The following is a 17,987-nucleotide window of genomic DNA, read 5'->3' as shown; positions in this document are numbered from 1 at the left end:
CAGCCAGACACCGACCCCAGATTCTGCACCCCAGCCCTATCCCACTCGCTGGCAGCCCTGTCCTGCACCCTACACCCCACCTCAGAGTGCAGAGGGGCCCAGAAATTCCACCCATCCTGGAACCCCAGAAGGATTAATCTGGCCTGAGGCCTTGAACCTGAGTCCTACCTCCCCTCCCCCATGGGGCTAGGGTGCCAAGGGAGGGAGGTGTCTCAGGTGGGAGAAATTACGTATTGATTTTTTTAATTGTTGGATGATAGTAAAGAAGAGGTCAAGCTGGGACTTAAAAACCTCCAGGGATGGAGAATCCACCACCTCTCTAGGCAACGCATTCCAGTGCTTCACCGCCCTCCTGGGGAAGGAGTTTTTCTTAATATCCAACCTACACCTCCCCCTCTGTAACTTCAGACCATTACTCCTTGTTCTGCCATCTGACACCACTGAAAACAGCCTCTCCATCCTCTTTAGAGACCCCTTCAGGAAGTTGAAGGCTGCTATTAAATCACCCCTCAGTCTTCTCTTCTGCAACCTAAATAAGCCCAAATCCCTCAGCCTCTCCTCATAGGTCTTGTGTTCCAGCCCCCTAAGCATTTTCACTGCCCTCCACTGAACCTGCTCCAGCTCATCCACATCCTTTTTATACTGGGGGGGCCCAGAACTGGATGCAACACTCCAGATGTGGCCTCACCAGAGCTGAGTAGAGGGGAGTAATAACTTCTCTAGACCTGCTGGAAATTCTTCTCCAATATGCCATCGGCCTTCTTGGCTACCCAGGCACACACGCTGTTGACTCATATCCAGCCTCTCCTCCACTGTACTCCCCCGGATTAGAGAGGGACCATTGCTGGAGATTGCATAATGCTCACACTGTGTTAGAGGGGCAGGTCAGTGCTGCTTTTCCTGCATTTTTCAATAGCTGGCAACGTACAGAGTGACAACGACCCCAAAGACACCGGCTGGGCACAGTTCTCTCGGGAGGTTCTTGCTGCCCTCTGCTGGCACCAGGACTCTCCACCCCACATCTTGGCATTTAAGGTCCCTCTGCCCGCAGACATTTTCACGTACCATTTATTTTACCGTCACGGCCAAGTTTCATTCAGCTTTGTTAAACCTTCTCAGTTGCATTATAGATTGAGCAGTATGGCTATGAGCTGAAGAAATGGGTGCGCCCCACAAAAGCTCATCACCTAACAAATTATTTTGTTAGTCTTTAAAGTGCTACTGGACTGCTGGTTTGTTTTGATAGAATACAGACTCACACGGCCCCCTCTCTGTCACTCTGCAGGCAAAAGCAGGGCTAAGATGGGGTTCGGGAGCCAGGAGCTCATGGAACTTTGGCATTTCTATTTCGTGGGGAAGTTTGACCCATTAAAATGTGGTTTGGAGACAATTCGCAATGAACAGAGATTTTTTAAAAACCATGCTGACGAAACAGAGACTTAAAAGTCATTTAAGAAAATTTACGGGAAAATTTGGGGCTGGGAACTGAGAGGAAGAGAAGGTGATGGGAGATAAGCAGGTGATGGCCCTTACTCCATCCCCCTGGAACAGCCCAGGAGGCTGGCTGTGCTACAGGCATCACCGTGAGAGACAGAGGTGGGCCTGGGCAGATGATCAGGGAGCGGTCTTTGCACCCCCATAATGTGCCCCAGGAGTGGGGAAAGGACAGAGGGGCCAATCGAAGGTGCGGGTGAAAGTGAAGAGCTGGGACCTGTCAAGCACATTGTAAAATGAGACCTTGCCCGTCTTGTAGGCCAGGGAAATCCCCACCTGGCCGGGCCTGATTCTTACAGGAAGCGGGGGATGGAGGAGCCGTCAGGGCCAGGTATTCCCCATCCGTCGCCCACGCGGGCCAGTATCCCTTCCCGGGGTGATGTGACCGGCCCCTTCCTGCTCACAGGCTTCCCCTGGTTCCATCCAGTCTTGCCTCCCACCTCCACCTGCCGTAACACCTCCCGCCTGGGAACTGCTCCGAGCCCCCACATGGGGCCAGGGCTCAAATCTCACACTTGTCAGGCACACTCCACCATCTGCCTCCAGGTCTCTCCTGTTTCCAGCCCCCAGACAGGACAAGTCAGAGATTTCCCATGTCTGCATCTAGAGTCAGGTCCGCTGGGGAGAGAGTCCCAGCATCAGTGCGGGGGGGCAGGGGCTGGTCGCTGGGACGGGAGGGGAAATAACCCAGAGCACTTGAGAGGAATGACCTGAGAATTGCAGCCCAGGGAGCCTTGCTCCAGTGCCTGGGGAACCAGCTGAACGCCGACCGACCCAGAACTCAAAAACAGCCGTGGGCGGATGCGTGACTAGCCCAGCTGCGGCGTGGTCCCATGTCCGGCTGCTTTGGGTGCATCAGTAAGAGAGCACTAAGGGCTGTCATTTAGCTGGACTTTCCGAAAGCCTTTGACACGAGGCTTCAATCCATCCATCCATCCACCCGGGGGAGCGCGGGGAGAGAACAATTAGAAGTTAAACCACTTATGCAAACCACTGTCTGAAGGGTGCAAGCTCCTCCCCGCCCCCCGGCCGGGTACCGACAGGTGGGGCTCAGGAGTAAGCTGCCTCAGGCTGCAGCTATTAAAATGGGCTCAGGGCTCCCAGCCTCCACAACTGCCATGAGCCCTTTAAATAGCTGCCAGACCCACAGGAGGTGTTGGCGGGGGGAGGCCAGCTCCCAGCTCTGCCCCGTCTACCTGAGGCTGAAGCCCTTGTGAGGGCCCAGTGGCCCGGGAAGCCTGTGGCCAGCCCCCTGCAGCTCAGCAGGATTTCTGGCCGAGAAATCCGGCTGCACCGTGGCAACGCTTGAACACCACAGCCCAGCAGCTGAGGCTTTTCGGGCGTGTTGCAGACCTCAGGGGGCAGAACCTGCCTGAGTTTGGCAAACACTGGACAACTAAACGCCACTGAGATCTCAGGACACAGGGCAAAGCAGTTAGCTCGGGGTTAGGGCTCACAGGGAGGCTCAGAGGACTCAGCCTGGTTTCTTCTCCCCGGCCCCGTCGGTCCCCCATACAACCAGACCCCTCTGCTCCCGCTCCCCAGCCTCCCTCAGCGCCTCCCGGACTTTGGAAAAGCAGGTTGTGGGGGCATTTGGTTTTCTAGTTGACACCCAGGTCAACACAGACCCACCCAGAGGAAGGTGGGGTGAAGGACCTGGCTGCAAAGGGGGGGGGCCTCACCTGGGTGAGCACTCTGCCCATCTGCACAACAGTGCTCGTCTCTGCTACGGCAGCGTCCAGAGGGCAGCCCAGGCCCGTACCGGGCACTGCGCAGACAGGCAGGAGCTACCAGTGCCTGCCCCGAAGTCTCACCCGCCGACCACACGAGCGGAGCGAGGACGCAGGCCATTGTAATGGCCGGGGTAAGCGTTTCACGACCACACTGTGCCACACAGGGGAGGAGAGGAGCTACGTGGGGTGAAGCCAGCCCTCACTGGAAGGCAAACAGGCAGCGCCGGGGCACCATTTCAGACTTTGGTAGGAGGGGACGAGCGTGCTCAGTACAAACCAAGCAGCAAAATTGGGGGAACTACCCCAGCCGCCCCCCTTCACACACACACATCACCTCGTTCCAGGGACTACTAAGGCACTGGGAAATGCTAGTTTTTTTGACACCGGCAGCCTCTTCGCTGGCACCATCGCTTGCTTTCCCTCAAACTCCATCATCTCATGTTTTTCCAACCACCTGCTCCTGGCTGTGCTCCAGACCGGCTGTAGGACTGCTACCGGGGCCTGTCTGACAGGGAGCTTCTGCCACAGGAGAGAAGTAAATTTAAACCCCCCGTCAACACACCAGCGTCTCGCCCCACGTGGACGTGTCCTTACTCAGCGTGACCATCTCCCATTTTAGCTGGTGGTGCGCCACAAGCCGCTTAAGCCAAGTTTTAAAAGCTGCACCTGCCAAGGTACAAATGCCCACAAAAAGCAGCACACCAGGCGTCAGCGACAAACCTCCAGCGGAGACCAGCCCTGGGATGGCTGCACACACTTCCCCAGCTAAGGGCGCAGCGCAGGAACAACCAACACAGCTGACACAAGGAAGCTGTGAACTTGTACCACCCTGGCAAACCGCCCACCAGCCCCTCTGGAAGGAAACAGCCAACAAACTCCCAGAGTTAAGCCTCGAGTTTGCAGTCTGCACCAAGGATACAAAGCTCCCAGGTTCAATCGCTGCTGAGTCGTTTAGAAAAACACCCGCCATGGGAGCCCAGCTAAACCCTCTGTCAAGTCAGCTGAGAGAGCCCTTAGCACCTGGCTGGAGTACCCTGGGTTCACATGGACAACGCAGGACGGCAGCGAACTGTCAGACAGAAGGAGGGACGCACGCATTTCCACGGGGCACCGACTTTACTTTAAATAAAATATGCAGCAGCGCAGCCGCTCGCTCGCACCGAGCCAAGGGGCTGCGTCAAACCAGCAGTTATCATCACAGCCACAGCAGAGCCAGACCACACCAGGTCACAGCAGCAGCGACCGCCCCCACCGTGGGGGGCTCCCATCACAGGGAGAGGAAGCAGCCCCAGCTCTTGGGGGACCGCAGGGGAGCACGGATGAGCCCACCGTGGGCTCCGGGACAGGGGATATGCACAAGGGGCTCCCCCACCCCCATCCCAACTAGTGCAAATGACTTGCCACGCAGCTTCAAGGCCATGAGTCTCACGCTAAAGGAAGCTTGGAGGGGATCTGCCCTAGGAACTCTGGGGGTCGGGGAAGGGTACAAGGGATAGCCCCGAGCCATCCAGTGCCAGCCACTGGCGGCTGGAGGAATCAGCTCCCCGCTCCCGCAGGGGAAGACGCTCCATGGGGCAGAGGGCAAGCAGCCGAGCCCAGCAGCCCACAGCAGAGGGGGAGGCTCTCAGGTTTGCAGGCTGGGTGAGGAATCCCCGGCACGGTGCTCTGCCTTACGCTGCTGGAGGGGAGCGGTTCACCCGGCATCGCTGCAGGCCCCACAGGACGGGCGGGGATACCCTCTGCAGCAGCCTGTGGTCAGTGTTCGGGCAGGAGGAGTGGGCCACGGCTATCAGAGAGCTGGCCCCACATAGCCCTGGCCCCGGGGCTGGACACAGGCAGCAGCCCCAGGCCTGGCCTGCCCCCACGGATATAGTGTGTCAGACAGCAGCTAGTTCCACGTCCCAGGGCCCGGTTGCTGGAGGCCCGGTGGGCGAAGGCACCCGATCGGGATTGGTGTGCATAAAACCAGAGGTGCTGGTGTGGCCTTTGCTCCAGGCAGACCACGGCTGCCGGCGGGCAGCACCGACGGAGAACGGGGTGCTCCGACTCAGAGCACGGGTGTGCGGGGGGGGCGCAGCTCCAGCCAAGGGCCAGGCCTGCTCCCGGCCACCAGGGGAGCCAGAAGTCCTATGGGTCCGAACCAGAAGCACCTGCGCTGTGTGTCGAGCCGGCAACGTGCCCTGGGAGGTGCAGTGTCAGAGGGCGTCACCAGGACGGGGGTGAGCAATGCACCCTGGGAGATGTAGTGTCAGAGGGTGGCACCAGGGAGGTGAGGCTGGGGGGGAGCAGTGCACCCTGGGAGGTGCAGTGTCAGAGGGTGGCACCAGGGAGGTGAGGCTGGGGGGGAGCAGTGCACCCTGGGAGGTGCAGTGTCAGAGGGGGGCACCAGGGGGGGGGGATGGGGGGGGCACAATGCCCCTCCCCCCCAGCACGGAGCCTTTGGGCCCCACCTCAGCCTGGGCGGGGGCTGCTCTGCGGACTCTGGAGGGCCACCCAGCCCAGCACGCCCCCTCCCCCCCGCCCAGCGCAGGACAGGCGGGGGGCTAGAGACTGATGCTGCGGTGGTGTTTGAAGGGGCCGCGCGTCCCCCGGCGCTGCTCCGGCCCCTCCAGCTCCTCGCTGTTGAGGCTGGTGGCGTCGGACAGCCCCAGCAGGTGCTCCACCGAGTCGAACTTCTGCAGGTCGGAGGCGATGGTCTGGAGGCTGAGCATGGAGAGCGTGTCTGCCGGGGGGCACTCGGCCCCCAGCCCCAGCCCCGCCTCCGCCCCCACGGGCGAGGCCCGGCGCTGGATGAGGCGCTGCAGCCGCCGGGCATGGATCTGCTCGCTGATCTGCTCCAGGTTCCGCAGCGCCACCGCGTAGCGCATCTTGGCCTGGCCCACCTGCTGCTCCAGCCTCGTCACCTTGGCCTTGTGCTCCTGCGGGGCGGGGCAGAGCTTAGACGGTCCCCTCCCCTCCCCTCCCCCCCGCCCCGCAGGTAACACCCCCAAGCCTCCCCACCCCCATCACCTGGGTCTTGTGCCCCTGGGGTGGGGTGGGGTGGGGGATTTAGATCGTCCCGTCCCCACCCAGGTAACAACCCCAAGCCTCCCCACCCCCCTCCAACCCTGTCACCTTGGCCTGTTGTGGGGGGGGGGGGGGCAGAAGAGAGATTAGACGGCCCCTTCCCCCTAGTGCCCTAAGCCTTTCCCAACCCCCCTGCTCCAGCCCCATCACCTAGGCCTTGTACTCCTGGGGGGAAATAGAGGGGTTAGACAGTCCTCTACCCCTCTCTGTAGCACCCCCAAACTTTCTCCCCCCGCAACACTCCAGTCCTGTCACCTGGGCCCAGTGCTGACGGGGTGGGGGAGACTGGGGTTAGGCAGACCGCTCCCCCTTGCACCCCCAAACCCTGCCCAGCCCCATCACCTGGGCCTCATGCTCTTGGGGGGAAAGGGTACATTGAGGGTTACACAGCTCCATCTTCCCCTTGCCAAATCCTGCCCCCATCCTACCTTGCCACACCTCAGCCCCATCCCTCAGCCATGTGCTCCTGGGGGCAGGAGGGGCACAGAGGGAGTTAGGCAGCTCCCTCCCACCCCACAGAGCTCCCCAACCCTGCTCAAACCACTGCTCCGGCCCCTAGCCCGGCCTGTGCTCCTCGCAGGGGTGCACCTCGTCCCCGCAGGATGCTGGGTGCTCAGCGGGGGTACAGCCACTGCTACCTGCACCCCAGGGAATGCCCAGAAACCAGCAGAGCTCTCTCCATCCACCCACAGGGCCTCAGCCAGGTGGGTGCAGGCCCCGACCTCTACCCCTGCCCTGGGGGACAGATTCTTAAGCGGGGAAACACTCAGGCACATGGGGGAGCAGCACCCCAGCCCCCCATGGAACCCTGGGATCTCAGTGGGGACAGGAGGGGCTCTGGCCATAGCACCTCCCCATCCCCCAGAGATGCCAGGACCCCGGCCAGGCCGTAGCACCTCCCCTCCCCATCCCCCCAGAGATGCCAAGACCCCAGCCGGGCCGTAGCACCTCCCCATCCCCGTCCCCCAGAGATGCCGGGACCCTGACAGGGCCGTAGCACCTCCCCTCCCCGTCCCCCAGAGATGCTGGGACCCTGACAGGGCCGTAGCACCTCCCCTCCCCGTCCCCCAGAGATGCCGGGACCCCGGCAGGGCCATAGCACCTCCCCTCCCTGTCCCCCAGAGATGCCGGGACCCCGGCAGGGCCGTAGCACCTCCCCTCCCCGTCCCCCAGAGATGCCGGGACCCCAGCAGGGCCGTAGCACTTCCCCTTCCTGTCCCCCCAGGACGCCGGGTCCCCAGCCAGGCCGCAGCTCCGCACCTCCAGGATCTGGTTGAACTGGGCCTTGAGCTCGAAGTAGGGCTTGCTCTTGACGATGACACGCTTGAGGGATTTCTGCAGGCCCTGCACCTTGGCCTCGGCCTGCTGGCACAGCCGGGTGACGCGCTGATGCTCCCGCTCGCTGCGCAGCCGCTCCTCCTCCGCCTCGTTCACCTGCGGCCCGAGGGGGGAGGCAGCTCAGAGCGGGGGAGGCTCCTCGCTCCCCCCACCCCATTGTTCCTGCCCCCCACGCCCGGCTCCATCATCCTGCCCCCATTCTCTGCAGCGCTGCTACAGCCCTGGGGGCGCCCCACCCCTCCTCTGAGCCAGGCTCCCAGCTCCCCCCACGCCGATGGCACAGACCCGCACCCCATCCCATGCCCAGGGGCGTGGACCCCCAGCTCCCCCCCAGTGCTGTCGCCCTTTCAGCCAGTTGGTATAATCCCCGGCTCACACATTGCAGGTGGGATCACCCCCCCGCACGCGCACTTGTGATTGGTACGGCCCCCTGGCTGACTTGGCATAGTATGGTCCCACCCAACGAGTGGTACAGCCCCCCGCCCCACCCCCTCCTCTCACCTTGAAGGTGGGATGGTCCACCCAATAGGTGGTATAATCCATGAACTCACCCCCATGGCTCGCCTTCCAGGTGGTACGGCTCCCCCCCGTGGGTGGTACAGTCCTCGGCCACATCCCTACATGGCTCCCCCACCCCATGTGGTTGGTACAGCCTGCAGCCTCGCCCGCCCATGTCCATGTCTCACCTAGCAGGTGGCATGGTTCCCCCCTGCTCCATGGGTGGTACACTCCTGGCCCCACCCCATGTATTTCATAGGGCCCACAGCCCTCACCCACCAGCTCAGCTTGCAGGGGGTGCGGTTCCCCCCAGAGGTGGTACAGCCCTGGGCCGCGCCCTCCCCCAGGGCTCACCTTGCAGGTGGCGCGGTTCCCCCCAGGGTGGTACAGCCCGGGCCACGCCCTCCCCCAGGTCTCACCTTGCAGGTGGCGCGGTTCCCCCCCACGGGTGGGTGGTACAGCCCCGGGCCACGCCCTGCCCCGCCCCAGGGCTCACCTTGCAGGCGGCGCTGTTCCCCCCACGGGTGGGTGGTACAGCCCTTGGCCGCGCCCTCCCCCAGGGCTCACCTTGCAGGTGGCGCGGTTCCCCCCACGGGTGGGTGGTACAGCCCCGGGCCACGCCCTGCCCCGCCCCAGGGCTCACCTTGCAGGTGGCGTGGTTGAGCATCTCCTGCCAGGTGGGGTCGAGCCGGTTCTTGTCGGCCATGACGCCCTGCTCAGCCACGAAGACCATCTCGCGGGCGGCGTTGTGCATGCTGACCGCCCGCTCGTACCGCAGCGCTGCCCTCTGCGTCTCCTGCTGGGCCTGCGCGGCAGGGAGGGGACGTCACCCGGGGCAGCCGGGCGGGACCCCCGCGCCCCCAGCCTCTAGGGAGGGTGGGGGTCTGCCGGCCACAGAGCCAGGGCACGGCCCAGGAGCCGCCCCCGGCGCGCAGGGCAGGGTTCCCACCTCCTTGGCCAGGCGCCGGGCCTCGTAGTAGGGGCGCGCCTTCTCGATGCAGTTCCCCAGCTGGGAGCCCTGCGCGTTCAGCTTCCGGGCCGATTCGGAGAGGATCCGGCGGTACGCGGTCCTGGCTTCCTGCGCCGGGGCGGAGGGCACCGCCATTGGGGCCAGGACCCACGGCGGGGGCAGGGGGCCCCCCGCTGGGCCTCCGCCCTGCAGCACTGCGCCCAAGTGCCAAACCGGGGCCCCCTGTCCCCCGGGGCCGCGGCCACTGGTCCCCTCCACCCTCTCCCCCCAGCACAGCGCCCTAGTGCCGCACTGGGGCCAGCCCTGTTCCCCAGGGGCAGCGTCCCCCGTCCCCCTCCACCCAGCACAGCGCCCTAGTGCCGCACTGGGGCCAGCCCTGTCCCCCAGGGGCAGCGTCCCCCATCCCTCTCCACCCCTCTCCCCCCAGCACAGCGCCCTAGTGCCGCACAGGAGCCAGCCCCGTCCCCCTCCACCCCTCTCCCCCCAGCACAGCGCCCTAGTGCCGCACTGGGGCCGGCCCTCTCCCCCTCCACCCCTCTCCCCACAGGGGGCCCCAGGGCCCAGTGCTTCAGCCCCCACTCACGTCCAGCTGCAGTTCCACCCGGTTTATCTCCTCGTTGGCCTGGTTAAGATGCTCGAGCTCCTCCTGCCGGGGGGGGTGGGGGCGGGGGGAGAACAGAGCCTGTGGCTCAGGGACCATGCTCAGCTCAGCAGGATGGCACCAGCCCCATGGGTGCCCCTGCCCAGCCAGCGAGAGCCCCTCCCGGCACAGCAGCACGCCCCAGGGCGCAGAGCCTGTCCCTGCCCGAGCCGCTGAGCCCCATGCCTCGGTCTCCCCCCGTCAAGCGGGGGTAACGACCCCGCCCTCATTTGTGACGCACTCCAGGAGGGCCAGATACAAGCCGGGGAGCCCCACGGGCAGGGCCGTGCCCCAGGGACTCAGCTCCTGCACCGGCACCCTGTAAAACACCCACAGTAACACGGGGAGCTCGGGCTGGGCCAGACAGAGAACATAACAGCCACACTGGGCCAGAGCAAAGGTCCACCTCCATCCGCCAGAGGCCAGGGCCGGGTGCGCCACAGGGAGGGGACCGACGAGGTAAGGACCAAGCGACCTCTCTGCTGCCATCCGTCTCCAGCCTCTGACCGACAGGGACTGGTGGCACCGTCCCTGACCAGCCTGGCTCTCCGCCGCAGGGGCCGAGGCTCCCTGGCCATCACCCAGGGCGCCTAACCAGGCGTCTGCTCCCGGGCTCCGTACCAGCAGGAAGCAGGGCCGTGCCCCAGGGAAACCCCCCAAACGGGGGGCTGAAGGCCGGCGTCGCTGGCTGGGCGAAGGAGGGGCCCCTCGATTTTCATCCACCCGCGTGCGGGATGGATTCTGTTCTGTGCATGGCGGTAGGTGCACCACCCAGGCTGCCGAATGTGGGCGCTCTGCCCATCAGCTGGGGAGCACGTGACTCTCCCCTGGGCGGCCGCCCCAGCGCCCAGCTTACAGGGAGCTCTGGAGCGAAGACATGATTCTGGGCTGCATTAACAGGTGTGTTGTGAACAAGACACGAGAAGTCGTTCTTCCGCTCTACTCTGCGCTGGTTAGGCCTCAGCTGGAGTATTGTGTCCAGTTCTGGGCACCGCAGTTCAGGAAGGATGTGGAGAAATTAGAGAGGGTCCAGAAAAGAGCGACAAGAATGATTAAAGGTCTAGAGAACGTGACCTATGAAGAAAGGCTGAAAGAATTGGGCTTGTTTAGTTTGGAAAAGAGGAGATTGAGGGGTGACATGATAGCGGTTTTCAGGTATCTAAAAGGGTGTCATGAGGAAGAGAGAGAAAACTTGTTCTTCTTGGCCTCTGAGGATAGAACAAGAGGCAACGGGCTTAAACTGCAGCCAAGAAGGTTTAGGCTGGACATTAGGAAAAAGTTCCTAACTGTCAGGGCTGTCAAACAGTGGAATAAATTGCCAAGGGAGGTTGTGGAATCTCCATCGCTGGAGATATTTAAGAACAGGTTAGATAGATGTCTATCAGGGATGGTTTAGACAATACTTGGTCCTGCCACTGGGGCAGGGGGCTGGACTCGATGGCCTCTCACGGTCCCTTGCAGTCCTATCGTTCTATGATTGATTCTCCATGGAGCCAGGGTGGTTACAGGTGATTTGTGAGGAAGGGCGGCAGCGGCAGCTTGCAGGGAAGGCTGAGGGGGTCACAGGCGGGATACGATGGGACTGGCCCCAAGCCAGAGCGGAGACAGAAAGGGCCGGGACAAAGCACCCTGAGAGTCGGTCTGCAGCAACGAGCGACGACAAAGCTTTTGTCATTCACAGGAGCTGAACCCCACCCCACCCCACGGACCCAAAGCTTTGCCACAGCAGATAAACTAAGCTCCAGGCCTGGGCCCTGGAAGCCCGGGGGGGGGGGGTGCCCCCACACAGCATTTCAACCACACTCAGTCAGTCTTACTTCCCCGTGGACCACCCTCTCAAAGATCGGCTGCCCCAAAAGCTCCATTAGCGTCGCACGGCTGCTGCACGGCCTCACGACTGCCACAGTACTGAGCCGCGACGGATCCCAGCACCGCCCCTCTGAGGTCAAAACGGGAGTCGAGCAAGGCTGCGTCATCGCCCCATCGCTCTTTGGCGCCTTCATCGCCACAAGCCTTCACCTCGTGGACGGCCCGCTTCCAGATGGGGTGAAGGTTGTCCACAGAACGAGCGGGAAGCTTTTCAGTCTCAGGAGACTCAAGGCTAAAAGCCAGACCTCCACGGCCTCGATCATGGAGCTCCAGAACGCGGATGACAACATGGTTGCTGAGTTTTCTCGCACTGCCCTTCAGACCATCTTAAGGGCCTTCGCTGAAGCATACGAGAATCTCGGCCTCACGTTGAACATCAAAACGATGCTCCATCAACGCTCACCGACAGGACAATCTCGTGTACCTTCTCCTGACGCCAATGGAGAACTGCTGGAAAATGCGGAGCACTTCCCACACCTTGGAAGTCATCTTTCCGCTAAGGTCGACACTGAGGTGGAAATCCAGCACGGTCTGAGCCGTGAGTCCAGCCCAACAGACAGGGCCCAGTCATCTAGACAAAGCCTGAGATCCGCTGAGAAGAGGCGACATCATCAAACTCCACTTCTCCCCAACGTGGCTGGACAGCACCCTGGTCCGGAGGACCTGGATATCTGAGAGTGACTGGAGGCACACACACGACAGGAGCTCTAAGGGTGCCATTCCCGGCTCTAAGATGTGAGCAGACTAAGGGGGCCAGCCTAGAAAACCTCCCAAATTCCCTTCCAGCCAAACACTTCCAGAAGTCTAGGAAGGTTTAACCGGACCTGCCCAGCAGGTGCTGCAGGTATGGCTGCTTCGTCCTGGAGTCCCAGGAGTTGCCGTTTAGCTCAAATGAAATACAGGAACCAACCCACACCAGCCTTAATCCCATTCAAAAGGGCTGCGTCTACACGTGCACGCTACTTCGAAGTAGCGGCAGTAACTTCGAAATAGCGCCCGTCACGTCTACACGTGTTGGGCGCTATTTCGAAGTTGAAATCGACGTTAGGCGGCGAGACGTCGAAGTCGCTAACCCCATGAGCGGATGGGAATAGCGCCCTACTTCGACGTTCAACATCGAAGTAGGGACGTGTAGACGATCCGCGTCCCGCAACATCGAAATAGCGGGGTCCTCCATGGCGGCCATCAGCTGGGGGGTTGAGAGATACTCTCTCTCCAGCCCTTGCGGGGCTCTGTGGTCACCGTGGGCAGCAGCCCTTAGCCCAGGGCTTCTGGCTGCTGCTGCTGCAGCTGGGGGTCCGTGCTGCATATACAGGGTCTGCAACTAGTTGTTGGCTCTGTGTATCTTGCACTGTTTAATGAAAGTGTGTCTGGGAGGGGCCCTTTAAGGGAGCGGCTTGCTGTTGAGTCCGCCCCGTGACCCTGTCTGCAGCTGTGCCTGGCTCCCTTATTTCGATGTGTGCTACTTTGACGTGTAGACGTTCCCTCGCTGTGCCTATTTCGATGTTGGGCTGAGCAACGTCGAAGTTGAACATCGACGTTGCCAGCCCTGGAGGACGTGTAGACGTTATTCATCGAAATAGCCTATTTCGATGTCGCAACATCGAAATAAGCTATTTCGAAGTTGGGTGCACGTGTAGACGTAGCCAAGGTGTTAAGCACCCGGGGACGCCACCCAGCACAGCTGTGTTGTTATCCTCACACACGCAGGCCAATGTAATTCTTCACATGGACGAGCCAGTCCAGAATAAAAGCGACCCAGTTTCCTGCTACTTAGTCCCGAGTGCTCGTTCCAGGATAAAGCGTCGCTGTTGTCGCGTCAGTCCCAGGATGCTGGCGGGACGGGGCAGATGAGAAAGCAGGGCAGGGAGGGTAACATTTCGTGTGGGGCAGTGAAATCTGCTGGGTCTCAGGCTCATCCATCTCAGTGATAAGGTTGAAACGTGTGCGTGTGCGTGTGCGTGTTCGTTCACAGTTCTGGACCGATTCATACAGTCGCGATCTTCTCAGACCGATTTCCTCACACGAGCCGAAGGACTGGGGGTTTTTCGCATGATCAGAACCAAAGTTTCTGTCCGTCTGGATGACATTAGACAGGTGGCGGGGGGCAGCTTATCGCAGGGACGAAAAGTGGGGTCCCACACAAAAGGTTTGCACACCTTTGCCTTAAAACAGGGGCCACCTACTCAACACGACCTCTTCCACCTGGTAGGTAGGCGTGCTGCTTTCCCAGCCCACCAGAGGCGGCCTGTCTGACTCCAAAGCTCGTCCTGCTCACCAAGGGCCATCGGCCGATAAAAGCCATCACCTCCCCCACCTGGTCTCTCTCACTTCTGGCACAGAGCCGTTCTTACACCTGAATAACACGTCCACACATGCTGACAAGTATCGAGGGGGAGCCGGGTTAGTCTGTATCTGCAAAAACAGCCAGGCGTCCTGGGGCACCTTACAGACGGACGCATTTATTGGAGCACGAGCTTTCGAGGGCAAACAGATGCTTCGTCGGATGCATTTTGCCCACGAAAGCATCTGACGAAGCCGGTCTTTGCCCTCGAAAGCTCGTGCTCCAATAAATCTGCTAGCCTATAAGGTGCCCCAGGATGTCTCCTGGTTTTCACATCCGCACAGGCAGTAATACCGGCCCAGCCCTTCCCCTAGTTCTGCTGGTCAGTCAAGGAAGAAACAGACTAAGGCAGATTGTTGTGACCGGGACTACAATCATCCCCCCAGGAGCTCGCACCAGCCCTCACCTGTATCCTGGGGTCCAGCTCTTCCTCCACATCGTCTTCATCCCGCAGGGGCCCCTTGGTTTCGTCACCACCGCAGCCGTCCTCGGGGACAGGCGCCCGGAGCTCTTCCCCCTCCTCCCTGGGCGTCCGCAGCTCCCCCGGAGGCGTCTGCCGCCCATCCCCCAGGCTCATGCCCAGAACCAGCCGCTGGTCCGAGTCCTCCATGGCAGAACCCCCCCGCCACTTCCCCCCAGGCAGTATCAGCTCCGCAGCAGCAGCAGCAGCAGGCCACCGGTGGAGCCTTCACAGGCATGCAGGCATCCCAGAGGTGGGCCCATTCACCAGGCGCAGCGGGGCCAGGGCTGTGTGCTGCGTCAGTAGGACACGCGGGCGGGCAGGGGAATTAGGAACGGTCAGGAAAGCCTGGGGTTACGGCCAGTGCTTGGATGGTGGCTGGGGCATCGAGTGACCAGACATAAAAGGAAATTCAGGGATCCTCCCCGCAGCCCAGGCGGAGGAAGTGTTAGAGGCAGCTGTCCTCTCCTTGTTCCAGCCTCTGAACCACGTCTTGCTGGCCAGCCAGAGGGATGGCGATGTCAGTAATTCCAGAGCGAGACCGAGGGCCGGCGTGGAGAAGACTCCCCAGCGGCAGAGGGCCAGACACGCCTCCACCCCCCACTGCCAGCCCCAGCGAGAGCCGATGTGAGAGCCAGCCTCCGAGGGATTCAAGGCGAAGCCTGGAGCACCGGGGCCCAGCCGGATCTGCGGAGATAGGAGAAGGGGCTGGAAACAACCAGCAGAGGCGCACAGGCCCACCTCAGCTGCACCAACACCCCGCACGCCTCTCGCTGGGGACGCACGCGCCCCGTCGGCTCAAAATGAGATAGAAGAGTCATCCAGTCTGCACTTCGAACCATGGTAGTCACTTCTTGCTGTATCTACCACACTCTGCGCCTACCCCCGTTCCCCAGTGCACACTGCACCCAACCCAACGTCCCCTGTGCCCACTCCTCCCGCCGATGCGCCCAGCCCCCCTCCAACTCCCCTCTTCCCAATGCAGACTGCACCCAACCCAACGTCCCCTGTGCCCACTCCTCCCGCCGATGCGCCCAGCCCCTACTCCCTTATGCACCCAACATGCGCTCCCCTTCGCCTTTCCAATGCACCCAGCACCCACGCAACCACCATGTCCCTTGTCACAATACGACCGACCAACCCACCCTCCCACACAATACAAGCTGCGCCCCTCACAATGCACCCTGCACCCACCTCCCCACAACACACCCAGCATGTATCCAACTGCCCCCTCTTCTGCCCCAATGCATCCAGCAAACAATCCAGTGCCCTCTCCCCATGGCAAACTGTACCCCCCAATGTCCCCTGCATCCACCCCTCTTCCAACCCAGTGCGCCCAGTGCCCATCCCCACCGCACCACCCAGCCCGCACCCCAATACACCCGCCCCTCTCCTATCACAGGCTACTGCAACCTCCTCTCCACAACCTGCCTGGACACCCCATCCCCACCGTACCCACCTCCCAGCTGAGCCCCCCGCACCCACCCCCTGCCGCCCCAGACCTTCCTCTCTACACCCCCTGGAACCTGCTACCCCATCATCTTCCTCCCTGCACCCCCCACTGCCACTCACCCACCCTGCCCTCACCCCCATGAGCCTTCCCCCTGCCCCCGCCACTGCTCCTCCCTCCTTGCACCCCCTTGCCCCTCCCCCACCCCATGCACCCCATTGCTCCTCCCCCACCCAGCCCCCACCCCATGCACCCCCATTGCCCCTCACCCACACTGCCCCCACCCCATGCACCTCCCCCCATGCACCCCCATTGCCCCTCCCCCATGCACCTTCCTCCTTGCACCCCCATTGCCCAGCCCCCACCCATGCACCCCCATTGCCCCTCCCCCCCGACTCCCATGCACCCACCTCACTGCCCCTCCCGCTCCCCATGCACCGGGGCCCGGGGGCGGGGGCGGGGGCGGGGGCGCGCTGCTCTGTTTACCTCCCACTTCGCGGGCTGAACTAGCTGCAGCCCCCCCCGCTCCCCACCCTGCAGCCTGACCGGGACCGGAACCGGAATCCGCTCTCACAAGTCGCCCCTCCCACTCCCCTCTGCCGTACAACATGGCGGCTCCCACGGGCGCGGCCCCCGCCGTCGTTCCTCACCTCCGGCCTCCCCAGAGAGAGCGTAAAACGAAAGGCGCCGCTAGACTGGGCGAGTCGCTCGGCTCGGCTCACTTCACTTCACTTCTCACCGGGCTTCCTCAATAAGCCCAGCGCAAGGTAGGGGAGATGGGCGCCGCCATCTTGGCTTACGGCTGCCGCGGAAGAGGAGGTACATCCGGGGACTCTGGTGCACCAGCTCTTTACCTCGCCCCCACCCTCCCGCCGTAACGCAAGATGGCGGCGCCCTGAGGAGCAACCAAGATGGCCGCGCCCACCCCGCCTCCTGTACCACCACGTGATCCACCAGGCCCGGCCTCCTCCCCTTCGTTCCACGTGGCAGAGGAGGCGGGTTTACCACGTGGGTCTCGACAGCCAATCAGACATGCTAGGGCGAGGGACCGTCCCATATTGAGCCCCTGGACGAAACCATTGTTTAAAAAAAATAATTAGTCGGGTGTTAATTAAACAAACATACAAAGTCAAAAGAGCCAAATTCGCCCCAAGAAACCCACGTTCATTTCTGGGGGAGAGCGAGTGTGAGGGTTTTCTTCACAACCCCTAGCCGCGGTTGCCATGACGACAAAGGCCCTGGTGACAGTTGCCATGGCGACGCTGGGATGGTCCAGGGTGGGATGCTGGCAAGGCAGAATTGGGAGCCCAGCAGTGCACAGCACCCACATGCCGCTCGGCCGCCGGCTTTGCTTGGCCATGTTTCTGGGGGCGTCTTCGCCTGGCGTGATCCCTCATTCACGTTGATCCCTTAATTTCTGGAGCCCCATAGGCCGTCGTGGGGGCTGGCGCTCCTCTGTCAGACACGCCGCCCTCCCCGAAGTCATGGGAGCGGCTAAAACGCTGGGATTTTTTAAAAAATTATCTTACAGCACATGTACAAAATACTCACAACCAGACTGAGATCTTCCTATTCACCACCCTGCTTTCTGAGTCAAGTCCGGCAACGTCATGGCACGTTTTGTCACGCTTGCTTTCCGTAATGCCCAAGTTCTCGCAGGCGTCCGATGGCAAAAGCATCTCGCCCCCCTTGCCAAAAAAAAAAAAAGGGGGGGAGCTTTTTAATCTCTCCTAATTGCTTTCAAATGTGACCCCCTAAAGGCTTAGGAAACCGAGGAGTCTCCAGTTCTACAAACAGAACTGGGATTTCCATTTCACAAGGAATTCTGCAATTTCAAAGCTTCTTCTTGTCACCCACCCTGTGGTTCATGATTTCACGTAATGACACCGTTGCCATTTACAGAGCGACAGAACGAGCCTCCGTTACAGCCTTAACGGAGAACAAACTGTACAGGCTCCGGCACTAAGATCCCGAGGTCCCCAGTTTAAGTCAGTCTATGGGCAGTGATTTTTTCCACTCCAAATCAGAATGAATTTTTAACTGAAATTCCTTACAAAACCACGTTTTAAAAGGTGATTGCGCTTGGTCAAAATGTTTGAGCCGATGAAATCCAAATGCTTTCTTC

General features: G+C 61.4%; 1 protein-coding gene across 4 annotated transcripts; it reads right to left on the bottom strand.

Annotated features, from left to right (window-relative positions):
* Positions 1–4,324: 4,324 nt before the first annotated feature.
* SH3BP5L (SH3 binding domain protein 5 like) lies at positions 4,325–16,407 on the bottom strand. Of its 4 annotated transcripts, none has more exons than XM_075017243.1 (7): positions 16,349–16,407; positions 14,359–15,099; positions 9,683–9,745; positions 9,079–9,207; positions 8,773–8,934; positions 7,554–7,727; positions 4,325–6,145 (listed from the first exon to the last, which is right to left on the bottom strand). In XM_075017243.1, the coding sequence occupies exons 2-7, from the start codon at positions 14,560–14,562 to the stop codon at positions 5,771–5,773; spliced, it is 1,107 nt and encodes a 368-aa protein (XP_074873344.1). In that variant the 5' UTR covers positions 14,563–15,099; positions 16,349–16,407; the 3' UTR covers positions 4,325–5,770. The 4 variants fall into 4 exon arrangements, with proteins under 4 accessions (XP_074873344.1, XP_074873345.1, XP_074873346.1 ...); XM_075017244.1 differs by having other exon boundaries at positions 16,273–16,394; XM_075017245.1 differs by lacking the exon at positions 9,683–9,745.
* Positions 16,408–17,987: the final 1,580 nt, after the last annotated feature.

This window comes from Carettochelys insculpta, chromosome 22, assembly GCF_033958435.1.
Source record: "Carettochelys insculpta isolate YL-2023 chromosome 22, ASM3395843v1, whole genome shotgun sequence".
Classification (NCBI taxonomy): Eukaryota; Metazoa; Chordata; order Testudines; family Carettochelyidae; genus Carettochelys; species Carettochelys insculpta.
This window is presented reverse-complemented; position numbering and strand designations above follow the sequence as displayed.

Bases quoted from the DNA above. Each gene is read 5' to 3' on its own strand.
- SH3BP5L (XM_075017243.1), bottom strand. From the start codon at position 14,562: ATGGAGGACTCGGACCAGCGGCTGGTTCTGGGCATGAGCCTGGGGGAT. The intron at 9,746-14,358 runs GTGAGGGCTGGT...CCCCCCCGGCAG, and splicing joins AGCTGGACCCCAGGATACAG to GAGGAGCTCGAGCATCTTAA. The intron at 9,208-9,682 runs GTGAGTGGGGGC...GCCCCGGCGCAG, and splicing joins GGGTGGAACTGCAGCTGGAC to GAAGCCAGGACCGCGTACCG.